Source organism: Sciurus vulgaris, assembly GCF_902686455.1.
Source record: "Sciurus vulgaris genome assembly, chromosome: 7".
NCBI lineage: Eukaryota > Metazoa > Chordata > Mammalia > Rodentia > Sciuridae > Sciurus > Sciurus vulgaris.
This window is the reverse complement of record NC_136467.1, coordinates 89,059,097-89,074,051: the sequence shown is the minus strand read 5'-3', so window position 1 is coordinate 89,074,051 and position 14,955 is coordinate 89,059,097. Positions and strand designations below refer to the sequence as shown.

At 35.6% G+C, this 14,955-nt stretch overlaps 1 protein-coding gene across 4 annotated transcripts in view; it reads left to right on the top strand.

Moving 5' to 3' along the window:
• The window catches only part of KCNQ5 (potassium voltage-gated channel subfamily Q member 5), a 519,052-nt gene that overhangs the window by 389,003 nt on the left and 115,094 nt on the right, over positions 1-14,955 (top strand). For all 4 annotated transcript variants that reach the window (XM_079146517.1, XM_079146514.1, XM_079146515.1 and 1 more), the window contains exon 3: positions 10,633-10,759. In XM_079146517.1, coding sequence (XP_079002643.1) covers positions 10,633-10,759 — 127 coding nt within the window. The remainder of the gene's footprint in view (positions 1-10,632; positions 10,760-14,955) is intronic.

Below are 14,955 nucleotides of genomic sequence, written 5' to 3'. Positions count from 1 at the left end.
TGTCAATAACGCGAAGTAAGCAGCAGGTTAAAAAAAATTGCAGGACAATTAACTTGTTCCAGTTTTTAATGTCTAGCTAGCTGTTTTTCAGAATTTTGATCTTAATGGATTAATAAAACAGTATGTTAATTGAGTTTCACCAAACCCAAAGCCTTGAACTGAAGGAAGGGTCAACACCCAGTGAGTGCCCGCCCTAGTTAGAGGAGCCACAACAGTGGGAAAGAGATTTCTCCAGAACCACCACCCCAGCAGCACTCGGGACACTGAACTTCGTGAGTTTTCTGGTTGTATGTATTATTTTCCCCTCCTCAAGGGTGGTAGAACACTGTGTTCATCCCGCCTGTTTATGGTAAAGGCATACATTTTCAAAGTGAACTCCTGAGAAGTAGAACACCCATAAATAAAATGAATCTTGCAGAGCAGTTAATTATACTAAACTATGTAAATACCCTAAAGGAAGGACAGATTTTCTGGAACTCGAAGTATATCTTTGGTCCAGGAAAGGGCAGCTCTAAGGACAGAGATGTAACTCCCAAGCAAGAAAAGTAGAAAGTTCTGAAAGTTCTCCAAGAGCAGGCCCAGCCCTGACCTGACTCGGCCCCTCAGGATCTCAAAGGCTATCCTACCTCTTGTCTTGTCACAGGTATCTGCCTCAGCCCATGGGATAAGTATCACCAACAGGAGAAGACAAGGTTTGCTTTATAGTCAGTCAGTTGACTGATGTGCACCAGTTTTTTTAAACCCAGAGATGTCTCTCTCAACTGAAATACATCATTTGTTGGGTTCAAGGAATTCTATTTAAATTTGTGTAAATATCTTAAATTTTAATTTTAAATCCTTATAAATAAGAAAAACCCATTAGCCTTGCATGTACCTTATTATAAAACAAAAATATTCATCTGGGGATATAGTTCAGTGGTGGAGTACCTGCCTAGCATGTGCAAAACCATGGGTTCCATCCTCATTACTGCAAAAAACAAAACAAAGAAAAAGAAAGGCCTAATTTTATTTTTGGCAGCAGTGTTAGTTTTAAATTGTCAATCATATAATATGGGGGAAATCTTATATAATTCTTAAGAGAAAGAAAAGTCTAATGAAAAATTGACAAGTTAATGAAAAGTTGACAAATCAGCAATTTAAATCAAACAAAAACTTGATTTGATTTTGTTTATTTTGGAGACATTTGGTGTTTCCATTTTGATCTGATTTGGGTTCTCAGCTATTGTTCTAAGTTGAACTGGTTAGTTTGTGATTAATTCACAAAATTATGACAGAATAGATTATCTGTGTTCAGTTCAAGATGCAGCAACCTGTTGTCAATTTCTTCCAGCTACAGAGATTTAGTTCCAATCCTTCTGTATGAACATGTGACGAATGCACACACCCATAACATCAACTGCAAACCAGTTAAGATATAATTATGTTTGTGGGGTGGGATAGACCACCAAAAAGAACACGATCAGGTAGCTTCCATTCTTGTGGAGAGAAGAAAGGAAAATGTGAGAATCTCTATTGTGTGCATTGCCAACTGAGGCTTGTTCTCAAAGGGCACCACCACAGACTGCCTCATGGATGGATCCTCCCTGTGGTGGGTGAAGGCCTGAGACACCCTCCACTGTGATGCTGATGTGACTAGCATAGAAAGGATCCCTTGTGTGGCTAACACATACTGAGAAGGCATGATGGCATCTACCAGCAACTAACCAACCTAACTGTGTAAAATAACTACAAGAGAGGATGGAAGTCCTCCTAGTAACATCCCAACTGGTAACTGGGATGCACAGGACCACACTAGGATCAACTCCTGGGGTAGGTAGTGCCATCCTTCTCCCCAAAAGGGAGGCACCTACTTCCTGCCCCTGACCCACATGTTCTTAACATGTGGCCCCAATACCTGCTAAAAATCTGCCCTGATCCTTTCTCAGTAACAAAGTGCAAATCAGTCATTCGGAATGGGGCATTTTCAAACTTCTCCCTTTCGTTTTCTTCTCTGAAGGACTTCTGGGACAAATGAACATTGCCATACAGATATGGTTAAGCAAATTGATTTTCAGAAGGAGAATTCCACTTAACAGTTGTGAAAATCTTGAAGGAATAAATCATGTTTAGGAAAATTTTAAAAATCAACTAACAAAAATACAGAAGACCTACAGAGGCAATGGATTTCCTGGTGCTACTTAAACTAATTCACCCAACAATGTCTTCCTAAGCCTTCCATCCCAGAGGGGCTAGTCCCAGTCATACTGTCCTCCAAACTCTCTGTCGTTGCTTCTGAAGGTATGAAGCATTGATGCCCCTTCGTACTGTGTTCTACTTTCCCCATCTCCACCTGGCTCCTACGTCTGTATCCTCCAACTTATACCACCTCCTGCAGTGCCTGCTGAGCACCTTGGTAAAGTTCCCTGGTATTCCCGCCACCACCATCATACAGGCATGATTCTGAAAGTTCTGGTGTGTCTGCAACAGCCATACAAATCATTCTTTCAAATTCTCTTTCGATACACTAATAATTAATGTATCTTCCAAAAAAATAAGGAAAATTTTGAAAACTAGATTGATGACAGATTGTGATGTCCTTTAAGTAATGGTTAGTGAGCATATTTTGAGATATTTTTCTGCTCTTCAGAGAGATAAAATACAAAATGATGATTTACTTTTTTATACATCTCTTTCCACTTTCTGATTTAAGTGAGGAACCATTTCTAGATCTTAATCTCATTTCTTTAATATGTATTATACTGGTAGAATTTTCTAAATTATGAAGAATTACAACTGCAACTCTTCTGACTGATGCTTTTCTTTGCAAAATTACAAAGTCTTTTGCTGCAGGTATTGTGTGCGGAGGCATGCTGACCTGCTAGCCCTGTGCTACTTTAAATATATGCACACACAAAAAAAGAGCAAAAATAGCTGGAAATTGATTACGCTGATCTTGTGGATAAAGGCAATAGTTCCAATTTTGTGTGTCTAATTAGCCACAGCTCTTCAAGAATTGGTGCAAATGTCACAGAGCTTGTAATGGTGGCATTTCATCTTCACAAAAATACCATTTGATGGCATAACGCAGGAAAAAACTAATAGTCACAGCAGACAGTTTGTAGATTAGACAAAGGTCACTGTGTTTTAATGAACAGTGCTGTTAATTAATGAGAAAACAACTAGAACATGTGGTTTTAGACATTGTGAATTTGTACCCCACAAAGGAATCAATCAATCTTTACCTGAAAACCTCTTTAAGTAACTAAAAAACAAAATAACTTCAAGAATGGAATTCAGATCTCACATGATACAACAAAGTCATATCTACCAATGAAATAGTGTCAAAGTTCTCTGATGTGATGTATGAAGAGGCTTATGTAATATCTACAAAAGATGTTTAATGCTTGATTAGTAGCCTTGATAGATGTTCCAGATAGAACTCAGGGCTAACTCTACCATGGCCTCTTAGATTTGTTAATTTCTATATGAATTTCCTTAGTCTTTAAAAATAGTAAAGTGTTCTACGTTTTCCCAGAATTATATGAGGACTAATGAGGAAGCACTACAATTTCTTCAATACTAGTAATAAAAATAACAAGCATTGCCTTTGGTTTTATACCTCTAACCAAAGCTTAACTTCTAGTGGCTTCTATGTAATAGAAGGATAGAACCAATATTAACCATTAACTTTACATTACAGCTTTCCTCCAAGTAGATCAAGTACTCTGAATATAATTTACTAATCTCTTCAGCAGTCATTTAAGTAATACTATGCAATTTCTAGTTCAATGAGAACCAAGTGAGAGAAGTGAACCAATTTATCCCAAGGAACAGCAATGAAAGCACCAGAAACTATCTCGTTTCTGGCCAAATAAGGATCAGAATAACCACCACTAATCTAAATCATTTCAACTGAACACATAGATCTTTAACTCATGTGAAAAGAAAATAAGGAGACCTATGCAAAAGGTGATTTAGAGAGCACAACTAAACCAACACATGGTGAGATCAGATTTAGCCTTTGGACTTGAAGCAGAACATATTTCCTTGGCTAGAGCACTGGTGATGGTTTTTCATTGAAAATTTTATTGATGTAATTGGTACATTCACAAGCACTTGTAAGAAATAATGAAGAGATATCGTCTGTACACTTTACCCAATTTCCTCAAGTGATAATCTTTTGCAAAACTGTAGTATAATATCACAATCAGGATAATACACAAGAGCTTATTCAGATTTCTCCAGTTTTACTTGTACACTTGTGTGTGTTTAATTCTGTGCGATTTTATCACATAACAGAGTCAAGATGCTCAACCATTCCATCACCTCAAGAATCTCTCAAGTTGACCACCTCCTCCATCCCATTGGTCCATCCCTTCTTCCCACCAGACCAGCTCCTAGCAATCACTAATCTGTTCTCTGTTTCTAAATGATTTTTTTTTTTCATTTCAAACATGTGATACAAATGGAATAATGTGGTGCATAACTTTCACGATTGACTTTCTTTCAATCAGTATAATGGGCAATTGACCCCAATTGTGAGTATCAGTATTTCATTCATTTTGTTGAATAGTATTCCATGGTATGTATGTATCACACACAGCTTGTTTAACCACTCCATGGTGAAAGACATCTGAGCTGTTTGCAGTTTGAGTTCATTATGGATATATTTCTATGAATATTTATGTACAGGTATTTGTACAAGTATAAGTTTTTATTTCTCTAGTATAAATGCCCAAGAATACAATGACTGACTTATATGGCAATCATGTTTTATTTTATAAGAAACCACTAAACTGTTTTCTAGAGGGACTCTACTGTTTTACATTCCCACCAGAATGTTTGAGTGATCCAGCTTTTCCACATCCTCCTCAGCATTTTGTGTTGTCACTATTTTCCATCACTATTTTTTGTGTTAGACATTCTGATAACTGTGTAGTGATATCTCATTATGATTTTAATCTGCATTTCCCTGATGGCTAATGGTGTCAAATATCTTTTCACGTGCTTACTCATCAGCAATATATTCTCTTTGTTTTCACATTTACTAAAAATATCCTGTTCATATCTTTTGACAATCTTGTTATTGCATTTTTGGTTTTCTGTTGAGTTTTGAGATTTCTTTATATATGCTAGATACTAGTGTCAGATATGTGGGTTGCAAATATTTTCTCCTAGTCTATAGTTCCTCTTTTTATCTTCTGTACATGGGCTTTCATGGATTTTTGCAAAACATTTTAATTTTGATGCAGTCTAATCTGTCAAATTTTCATTTTAATAATTGTGATTTGGGTGTAAAGTCTAAGAACTCTTTGCTTAGCCCAAGTCCCCAAAATCTTCTCTTATACTTTTCATTTAAAATCTTACTGTTTTCTATTTAATAATTAAACCCAAGATACTTCTTAAATGATACTTTTTTTTTTTTGGTACTGGGGATTGAACCCAGGTATGCTTAACCACTGAACCACATCCCAGCCCATTTTATAGTTTATTTTGAAAGAGGGTCTCATTAGGTTGCTGAGACTGACTTTGAGTTCACGATTCTACTGCCTTAGCCTCCCAAGCCATTGGGATTCCAAGCATGTGACACAGTACCAGACCTTAATTGATTTTTGTACATGGTGTAAGGTATAAACTGAGGGGTTTGGATGGAGGGTGGTTTGTTTGTTTGTTTGTTTGTCATCATTGTTATTTTTGCGTATGAATGTCCAGTTCTCCAGCATTTGTTTTAAAGGCTGTTCTTCCTCTATTGAATCCCTTCTGCAACTTTAACAAAAATCAGCATGTCTGCATGGTCCAATTTCTGAGTTCTCTCTTCTGGTCCACTGTTCTATATGTCCATCCCTCTGCCTGTACCACTTAATCTTGGCTACAGGAGTTATGTAGTAGACCTTAATATCAGATAAAATCATTCATTTTGCTTTATTCTTCTTTATTAGGATTGTTTTAGCTCTTCTAGGGCCTACAAATTTCCATATCATTTTAGAATAAGTTTATTTCTATCTCCAAAAAAGCTTTGTTGAGATTTTGAGAGGAATTTCATAAAATCTGTAGATCAGTGTGGGAATAATTAGCAACTTTAATTATTCAAATTTTGCAATTTGTGAATATGGTATTTGACCCACTAATTTAGGTCTTCTTTGATTTCTTTCATCAGCATTTTGTAATTTTCAGAATACATAAACCACACTTGTTTTTCTAAGCATAAATTTAATTATTATTTTTATTTGGAATAACTGTAATTAATGTCATATTTTTAATTTTCCATATACTTAGTGTTAGTACCCAGAAATGTGATTGACTTTTTCATTTTGGTCATATATCCTGCAACTTTATTAAACTCACTTATTAGTTCTCAGAGTGCCTGTATATTCGTTGAGAATTTCTGTTGACAATCACATCATCTGCAAATACAGACCATTTTATGTTTGCCTTTCCCAACTGTGTGCCTTTTATTTGCCTCTTGCAAGGGCTGTGACTTACTGAACAATGTTGAATAAAAGTGTTGAAAGTATATATCTTGCCCTAGTTCTTGATTTTAGAGGAAGCAGCCAGTCTTTTCCCATTAAATATGATGTTAGCTTAGGATTTTTGTGATGTAATTCATCAACTTGAGATAATCACTCTCTATTCCTTATTTATTGAGAGTTTTTACCATGAATATGCATTCAATTTTGTCCAAAACTTTTTTTTGTATCAATTTATAAGGTTATATTTTTTCTTTAGTTTCTTAATATAATGCATTATATTCACTGATTGCAAATATTGAATTGTCCTTGAATACCTGGAATAAATTTTACTTGTTTGTGGAATATATATTTTTATATATTGATAGGTTCAGTTTGCTGAAATTTTGTGAGGATTTTTGCATCTAATTGCATTAAAGATATTGGTTTGTCATTTTTTGTTTTGCCTTGTTTTGTATTCTTTAACCAAGTGTAGTGGCACACACCTATAGTCCCAGCTACGCAGGACACTGAGGCAGAAGGATTGCTTGAGCCCAGGAGTTCGAGGCCAGTCTGGGCAGCATAATGAGACCCTGTCTCTTTAAGAAAAGTAAATCCAGAAGTGTTTTTTCCTTTACTATTTTCTGGAAAGAATTGTGTGAAATTGGCATGATTTTACTTTAAATATTTGGTTGACTTCAGCAGTACAATCTTTTGGCCTGGACAGTTCTTTTTTGAAATCTTCTTAACTAAAAATTCAATTTCTTTAGAGATTATAGGACTGACTATTCAGATTATCTATTTCTTCTTTGCTGGGTTTTATGATTTGGTCAATGTCTTCAAGTTTGTCATATTTATATACTTAAATTTAGTCATAGTATCTCTATTATTTTTAATAGCTATAGTATTCTGGTGATTTTTGTCAGCTTGCAAGAATTTTACCAATTTTATTGATTTTTTTTCACAGAACCAATTTTTTTTCATGAATTTTCTTTTTGCTTATTTTCTTATTTCATTAATCTGTGCTTTTTTTTTTATGTCCCTCTTTCTGTTTTCTTCGGGTTTATTTACTCTATATTTCTAATTTCTTGAACTCGGGTCCTAGCTCGTTTAAGTCTATACTTTCTTTCTTTTTTTAATTTTTTTCATACAGGGTCTTGCTATGTTGCCCAGGCTGACCACAAACACAATCCTCCTGCCTCACCTCCCTAATGGACCTGGCTAGACCTCTTCTTATTTCTAATACAAACATTTAGTGCTATAAATTTCTCTTTCAGCACTGGTTTAACTGCACCCCCTATATTTCGATACGTTATATTTTCATTTTCTTCCTGTTCTATGCATTTGTGATTTCCTTCGCGACTTCCCTTTGACTAATGAATTACTAAAAAATCTGTTGTTTACTTTCCACATGTTTAGAATGTGTCCTTTCATTGTTGATTTTCGGTTTGATTTCATTGTGGTTTGACCACAGTCTATGATTTCATTTTTTCAAACTCTTTGAAGTTTGTTTATGACCTAGGATAGAATCTATCTTGGCACATATTCCTTAGAACATTGAGCAAGAATGAAAAGAATTCGATATTCTGCAGTTTTGGGGTGGAATATTCTATATCTGCCAAATTAGATCCTATAAGTTATTATTTTATTCAAATATTATATAAGCTTGCTGATTTTCTTTCCACTAGTTCTATTCCAGCAGTTCTGAGAAGGGAAGTGATGAATTCCCCAAATATAACTGTGGATTTCTATATTTCTCCTTTCAACTCTACCAGGTTTTGCTTCCTGAGGTGGAAAAAAAAAAAAAAAAAAAAAGCACTTGCCATTTTTTTCTCTGATCTCTTAAAAACAAAACCAAAAAAACAGCCTCAAAACTGAAATAACAAAAGTCAGAAATTCAAAGATTGAATGTTTTCTCTCATATGTGGAAGCTAGAGTAAAATAAAGAAAAGGGGGAGGGAAGAATAGGATATTATAAAAAGAAGATCAGTATCATGGAAGGAGACAGAGAGGCAAAGAGGAGGGATGGGAAGGGGCAACAGAGAATGAATTCTTTAAAAATCATGTCATGTGCATATATAAATATACCCCAAGGAATATCACCTTTATGTACAGGTAGAAAGGACCAATCAAATATGAACTAATAGATGAAATAGTGAAAGGAACTCTAGTAGAGCAGAGGAAGCAGAATGAGAGAGGAAAGGAAGAATAGGAGGGAAAAGTGGAGGGATCATAAACTGAAATCAATTTTCATGCATGTGTGAGTTTGCAGGGATGAACATATAAAGGTCGAATTTAAAAAAAAAAAAAAACAGGGGAAGGGGAAGCAGTAGCAAGCAGTATTTTTGTACAATGGGCCTCAGGAAAATAAGTTGCAAATAGAATTCATTCTGCCTCATTGCACCATAGAAATAACACAGAGCCCTTGGCATACTTTTCTTAAGAACAATGGTTATCCATCTATTGGTATCATCTGTTTCCATGAAAAATAAAAATCATTACATGGTAGTACCGGGGAGTCTCAGGTCGCATTTCAGGTTTTCTTGGGTATCCTTCACAACACAATGTCTCACAACAGCAGTACCAAACTTCCTCGCATAGTGGGAGTCAAGGGCAGGGTTAAGGAAAAAATGGACCTTCCACGAAACTTACATTGGACCAAGGTACAGCTACATGGGCATTCTAGGCCTTAGCTCGGTTTCTTTTTTCCTTTTGTTTTTTGTTTGTTTGTTTGTTTGCTTGCTTGCTTTTTTTCTTTAGCATGGTTTCTATGTGTGGAAAGATGTGCTGGATGAAAATAGATGATCTGACATTTTTGAAATCTTATTAAATAAATAGACTCAATTACTCAGATATGCATTCAAAAACCAAAAGAAAGCCAAAACTAATCAAAACCCTCAAATTCTCAATCACTAAATATATTGACCAGAGTTTTGGTGATCTGTACCTAAAGTTGTCTTCTGAGATTTATCCTGTGAGAAGTTCTAAGTCACTGTGAGTAAGGAATGATGATATGGAAGATTTATTTCCCATGAGAAATATTTGCAGATTACTTAGTACAAAATAACAGAAGGACAGAATGATGTGTCTCTACTGGATGTTTCAAAAGTGCAGCACATCATCACATGCTCTAACTAAAGAAACAGACATTTGCCTGAAACTTGCAACAAAAATGCCATTTTTATAAATTTGGTAACAGTTTTCATCTTGGGAGTGGGATGAGAGAGTGAGGAGTGGATTGCAGTCTTTATATAATGCTCTGTATGTCTGTGATGTTTGGAAGTTTCAGTAAAGAGCATGTACCACTTTAACAATTAGGCCATTGTAATAAAAATCAATTAACAAATGTCTGCTTTATAAATGCTGAATCAATCCTTGTTTAAAAGCTAGGAAGGGAATTATTAACAAAAACAATTTTAATAAATTCAGTACCTATCCCTATAGGGACAAGTGACTCTGCTAAGTTCGTCCCAGAGATATTTCCCTTTTTCAAATTCCATTTGGTTTTTCCTTCTATGACTGACTGTTTAATGAGCCACTTTAGCTGGCCTTTCCCCAGGGTTAACTCACAACTCTTCCTAAATAATCTCAAAGTCATTTTGCTGGCGCAGGTGTTGTTTTTCAGGCAGCTGTTGCCAAAGGGCAGCATAATAATTAACAGGCTTCAGACTCAGAGGATTCAGGGTCTTATTTCTGGCAATGGATATACGGGCCACACACATGGTGATGCTTTAGAACAATCAGTTTTATAAGAAGATTTTGACACTGTAACAAAAGAGCTCAGTTACTCCTAAATATTTACTTCTTGTTCTCTGAGAACAACTCTTAAAAACTTAAGAATTGTGTCATTCCTTGCACAAAATGAAGCTTTGTTTTGGGTAAAACTTGCAATTATATTTTAGGGTCCATTCTTCGACTCAAATATTCATGTTACTGAATAGCTAACATCAGCTACACCATATATTACAGCGAGACAGAAACATTATTCAGCCTGCATGTTTAGTGTTGAAATTGATTCTTAAATGTCGAGTGTTAATTGACTTGAAAAGGAATAGTTTCCCGTGATAGTAAATGCAGAGAATACGAGGATACAAAGCTTTTCATGTTTAGTTGGGTTTGGAGAATCTGCCCAGAAATATTTACAGAGATTCTTACTGGGGTTTTCTCCATGCTGCTTCTCTCTGATGTGTCTTATCTGATATTTTAGGAGTTCGTGATGATTGTCGTCTTTGGCTTGGAGTTCATCATTCGAATCTGGTCGGCCGGTTGCTGTTGTCGGTATAGAGGATGGCAAGGAAGACTGAGGTTTGCCCGAAAGCCCTTCTGTGTTATAGGTGAATATGAAAGTCCTAGAGCCTGGATTGATGACACTGCATACTTTCCTCCTGTGCTGTAACATTTGTTTAACATGAAATGCTCATACCTGTGGAGTACTTTTCATGAACCAGATATTTTGACTCATTTAATCCTCCTCACAACACTGTGCAGTAGATATTTTTATTATCCACATTTTACAGATGAAGAAACTGAGGCAAAGATAGGCAAAGAAAGTTACAGAAAGACTTACAGGTAGAGCTTGGATTGGAGCCAAGTGATCTTACTCTAGAACACATTCATATCAAATAAGTTATGTTAATAACTCATATTCAAGTAGGGTTTCCTTGAATAGGGGAAGAACTGACTTCAGTAAGTATAAAAAAATTTTCAGTTTTATTCAGCTATAAAGAAAAAGGGAATTATGTCATTTACAGGAAAATGGATATAACTTTAGACCATTATGTTAATCAAAATAAGCCAAACTCAGGTCAAGAGTTGAATGTTTTCTCTCATATGTGGGAGCTACAGAGAAAAAAGGAAAGCAAAGATGGGGGTGGGGATATTTCATGGAAATCAAAGGGAGATCAGTAAAGAAGAGGAAAGGGGTAGGGAGAGAGATAGGAAAGAGGGGAAGTGGTGGGGAGTGATATTGGCCAAATTATATTGTTATATTGTATGCATGTATAAATATGTAACAACGAATCCCATCATTATGTGCAACTACAATGTACCAACAAAAAATGTGGAAAGAGAAAAAAACTATTTTAGGTCTAAAATAGGACACCAGATTATGCTTTTAATAGGCTGGAATGGATACTATTGTATTAGTCCTAATAATGTGTATAAATTAGTATACTTTAAGAAAGATTACAAATATGATTTACTTTTTGCTTTGATGATTTCAGACTTAAGTGTCTGATTCCTCTCCATCCCACAATTCCCAAACCAATAGCAGATCTCTGCATGTCTCTTGCTGCTGTCATTCCAGAGGGACTCCATTCTGCTAGGTTGTGACTTGAAATCATACTTCTCTAAGAAGATGCCACAGAGCACTCTGGAGTTAATGTCTTGCATCTCTCAAGAATATAAACCAGATATTAAAACATCATGAAATTGAAAACCCTATATATTAAATCTATTATTATTATTAGACTGCTAAATTTGATTTTTTCTTGCTCTTGTCTCTCTCTTGCTTCTTAAGCAGTCATTCAAACTCAAATGCTAGAAGTTCCAGTGAGGCTTACTTACATCAACTATTTCCATGCTGAGAATGTGGAGTTTTAATTTATAATGTAGTTTAGACTATCTTACTCATCCACAATAGGTTTTCCATTTTGTTTTACAAATTGGTAGGTCATCCTCTTAGTTTTCTCCTTTATTCATGTTCCCTGTGGTGGGGACAAGATGGATTCAAGAAGGAAAGTGACTCTCCATTCATGGGCACTATTAGAAATAAACCTTTATTCCACACTTGCTTCACAGTATGCACACTTCAAGAGAATGCAACCAGAATTTATGGAAATTTGGATTTTAAATAGTGAATTTAGTGAAATTCTAAGTTAAATCAATCTTAAAAATACATTGTTTGGCCTTCATTAAAGCAGTCTATTTGCTCAGCTGTCTTTCATCTGCAAGCATAAGCTGCACTTCTTTTTGGAAGTCGTTGTGCTGAGATATGGAGGAAAGCAGGTGGTAATTCCCAGTCTTGTGGGTCCACCCTGCTCCAAGGCATATTGCTGAAGGCATTTGATTTTTCTCCCAAGAGATTTTTTCTCTTTCATATTCTCCACTCAAGCAACATTATGAAGGACTGAAACTTGATGTAAAACTACTGCACAACAAGTACTCTCTGTCCCATGAGGGACTCAAACAAAACAATTCACAAGGCAGATGGTTGGCCAAGATTCACTCAACTTCTACAGGATAAGGTCGGTTCATGGATGGCTGCAGGAATGTTCCATTCCAGATTTTAAAGCCAATTAAAAATTGATTTTGTTCCAATTCCAGAGGCAATGCCAATGTATTTCTGGCCTCCAAGCTAAAAAGAAAGCTCTCTCCCAGATGCCTGCAGCCTTTTGATAGCTGTTTTCAGAGATGGGTATATAAGAACATCTTAGTACTTTAATCTTTCTTTTCGTGCCTCAGATCCTTGCAGGTCTTGTTCTAAAATGATGTTATCTGTAATCTTACTTGCTTTTGCACCTATCAATAGTGACCTCACAAATTTAGTATGACATGGCTTGGGCATAATTGCAATTTTATTAAGTTTCCAGGCCTTTTCTTCCATTGGATATTTCATATCAAGTAAATTAATTGCTTTGAAAGAAAATTCCATAGGTAAATAAATAATGAATTTCCATTAAAACAAAGATCAGATATGTACTTACAGTTGGAATAACCATACCTTTTTCCAAACAGATGAATCAAATGTCACCTGTTTGAAGACAGGAGATTTAACTTAGATGACTGTTGAGGTCCTTTCTAGGCCTGTTTAATTGGTCCATAAAAATCCCTGATTAACTGGTAAAAATGGTAAAGTGAGCCCTTGTTTGACCAAATTTATACAGGCAAAATGAAAAAAGGAATATAGCACATCTCTCTCATCTGTCTATAATAGCTGTTCTGAGTGGGAGTTTGGAAATGTAGCTAAAACTTCTTAAGATTTCATCTATTTGTAAGATTTGATTACTTTGAACATGCAAAATACACACCCGAATATTTTTAGAATTCTTGAGGATTCAAGAAAAGAACATAGAAAAGACTGTAGTATGCTGGATGTTATGTGTTCAATGTGGGAAATGCTTTCTGTTAGCATGCCAGCATCATCCTTTCTACGATAGAGGTCCCCTTCTGGACTGCTCACCCTCCTTACCCCCTTAACTTGAGCCAAACCAAGTGCATTTCAAAAATTCATTGGTTTAAAAAAATCATAAAATCATCATATACTGGTGTTTGGAAAACATATTTTAAACCCCTATAACCTAAGGGAAAAGTCCTTTTGATTCTTTTTTAATTAGGAACTTTCTTTCATTACTATATTGAATTATTTCTACTTGGTTTTGAATATTTGCTTTGAAAATTGGTAAAACCTTATCTAGAATATAAAAATTTTCCTTATACCTGTGTGTTCGATTTACATAACCCCCCTAGTATTCTTCATAACATTTCTACATCTGCAGGCAGTGACTGCTGCATTACTAATTTGGAGAGTCCAATTTATTTTGGAATGACTGCCTGAACTGCCTTTCACTTGCCTAGGCTGGGTGATTTTTCTACACCCAAACACAAGTCATTCACCCCATAACATCAGTATCAAGAATGTATGAATAGTCTCAAGACCTGATTTTATAGTCATTGTTTTTTCCATTCCTTTTTCATTAATGACCTACCCGGAAACTGCAAATAGTACCAAGGACTGATATTTAGATCACAATTATGAGCCTGAGATGTCAGAAAGCCAACAAATTACTTCCAACAGTGGCTTTTTTTGGATTCCTTGGTGACTCCTTCTAAAGACAGATATAACAGGGCCATATTTTTTCAGTCTTGCAATGTGTCTCAGTGAAGCAGAAAATACCAGCCTGTTATTAATCTTGGATCTGTATTTGATGCAAAATGTAAGCTGATTTCTTATTGCTATTTTAAGTTTCCCTTCAGTGTAGTATTTCCACAAGAGGATGAAGTAGGCAAACCACAGCATGATATTTCCCCTGTGAACTGAGCACAGATGTCTTCGACTTGAGATAACAGTTCCTCAGGAAAGTACCAACAAGTGTATTTTTTAATAGAAAATGTAGCCAGTTTCTAACTTGGCTAAAAGAAAATCAAAGACTTTATTGAGATCAACCACATGACTGAGGCTGCACTAGTATATCTGTGATTTCATTATATATTGTTTTCTTTTTATTATTTGTTCTTTTTAGTTATACATGATAGTAGAAAGTATTTTGGCATATCACACATGGAGTATAACTTCCCATTCTTGTGGCTGTACACCATGTGGAGTTTCACTGGTTGTCTATTTATATATGAACATAGGAAAGTTATGTCTGATTCATTCTATTGTCTTTCCTATTCCCAACCCCCTCCCTTCCCTTCATTCCCCTTTGTCTAATCCAGTGAACTTCTGTTCTTCCCCCCCCCCCCACTTATTGCATAACAGCATCTGCACATCAGAGAGAACATTTGGCCTTTGTTTTTTAGGGATTGATTT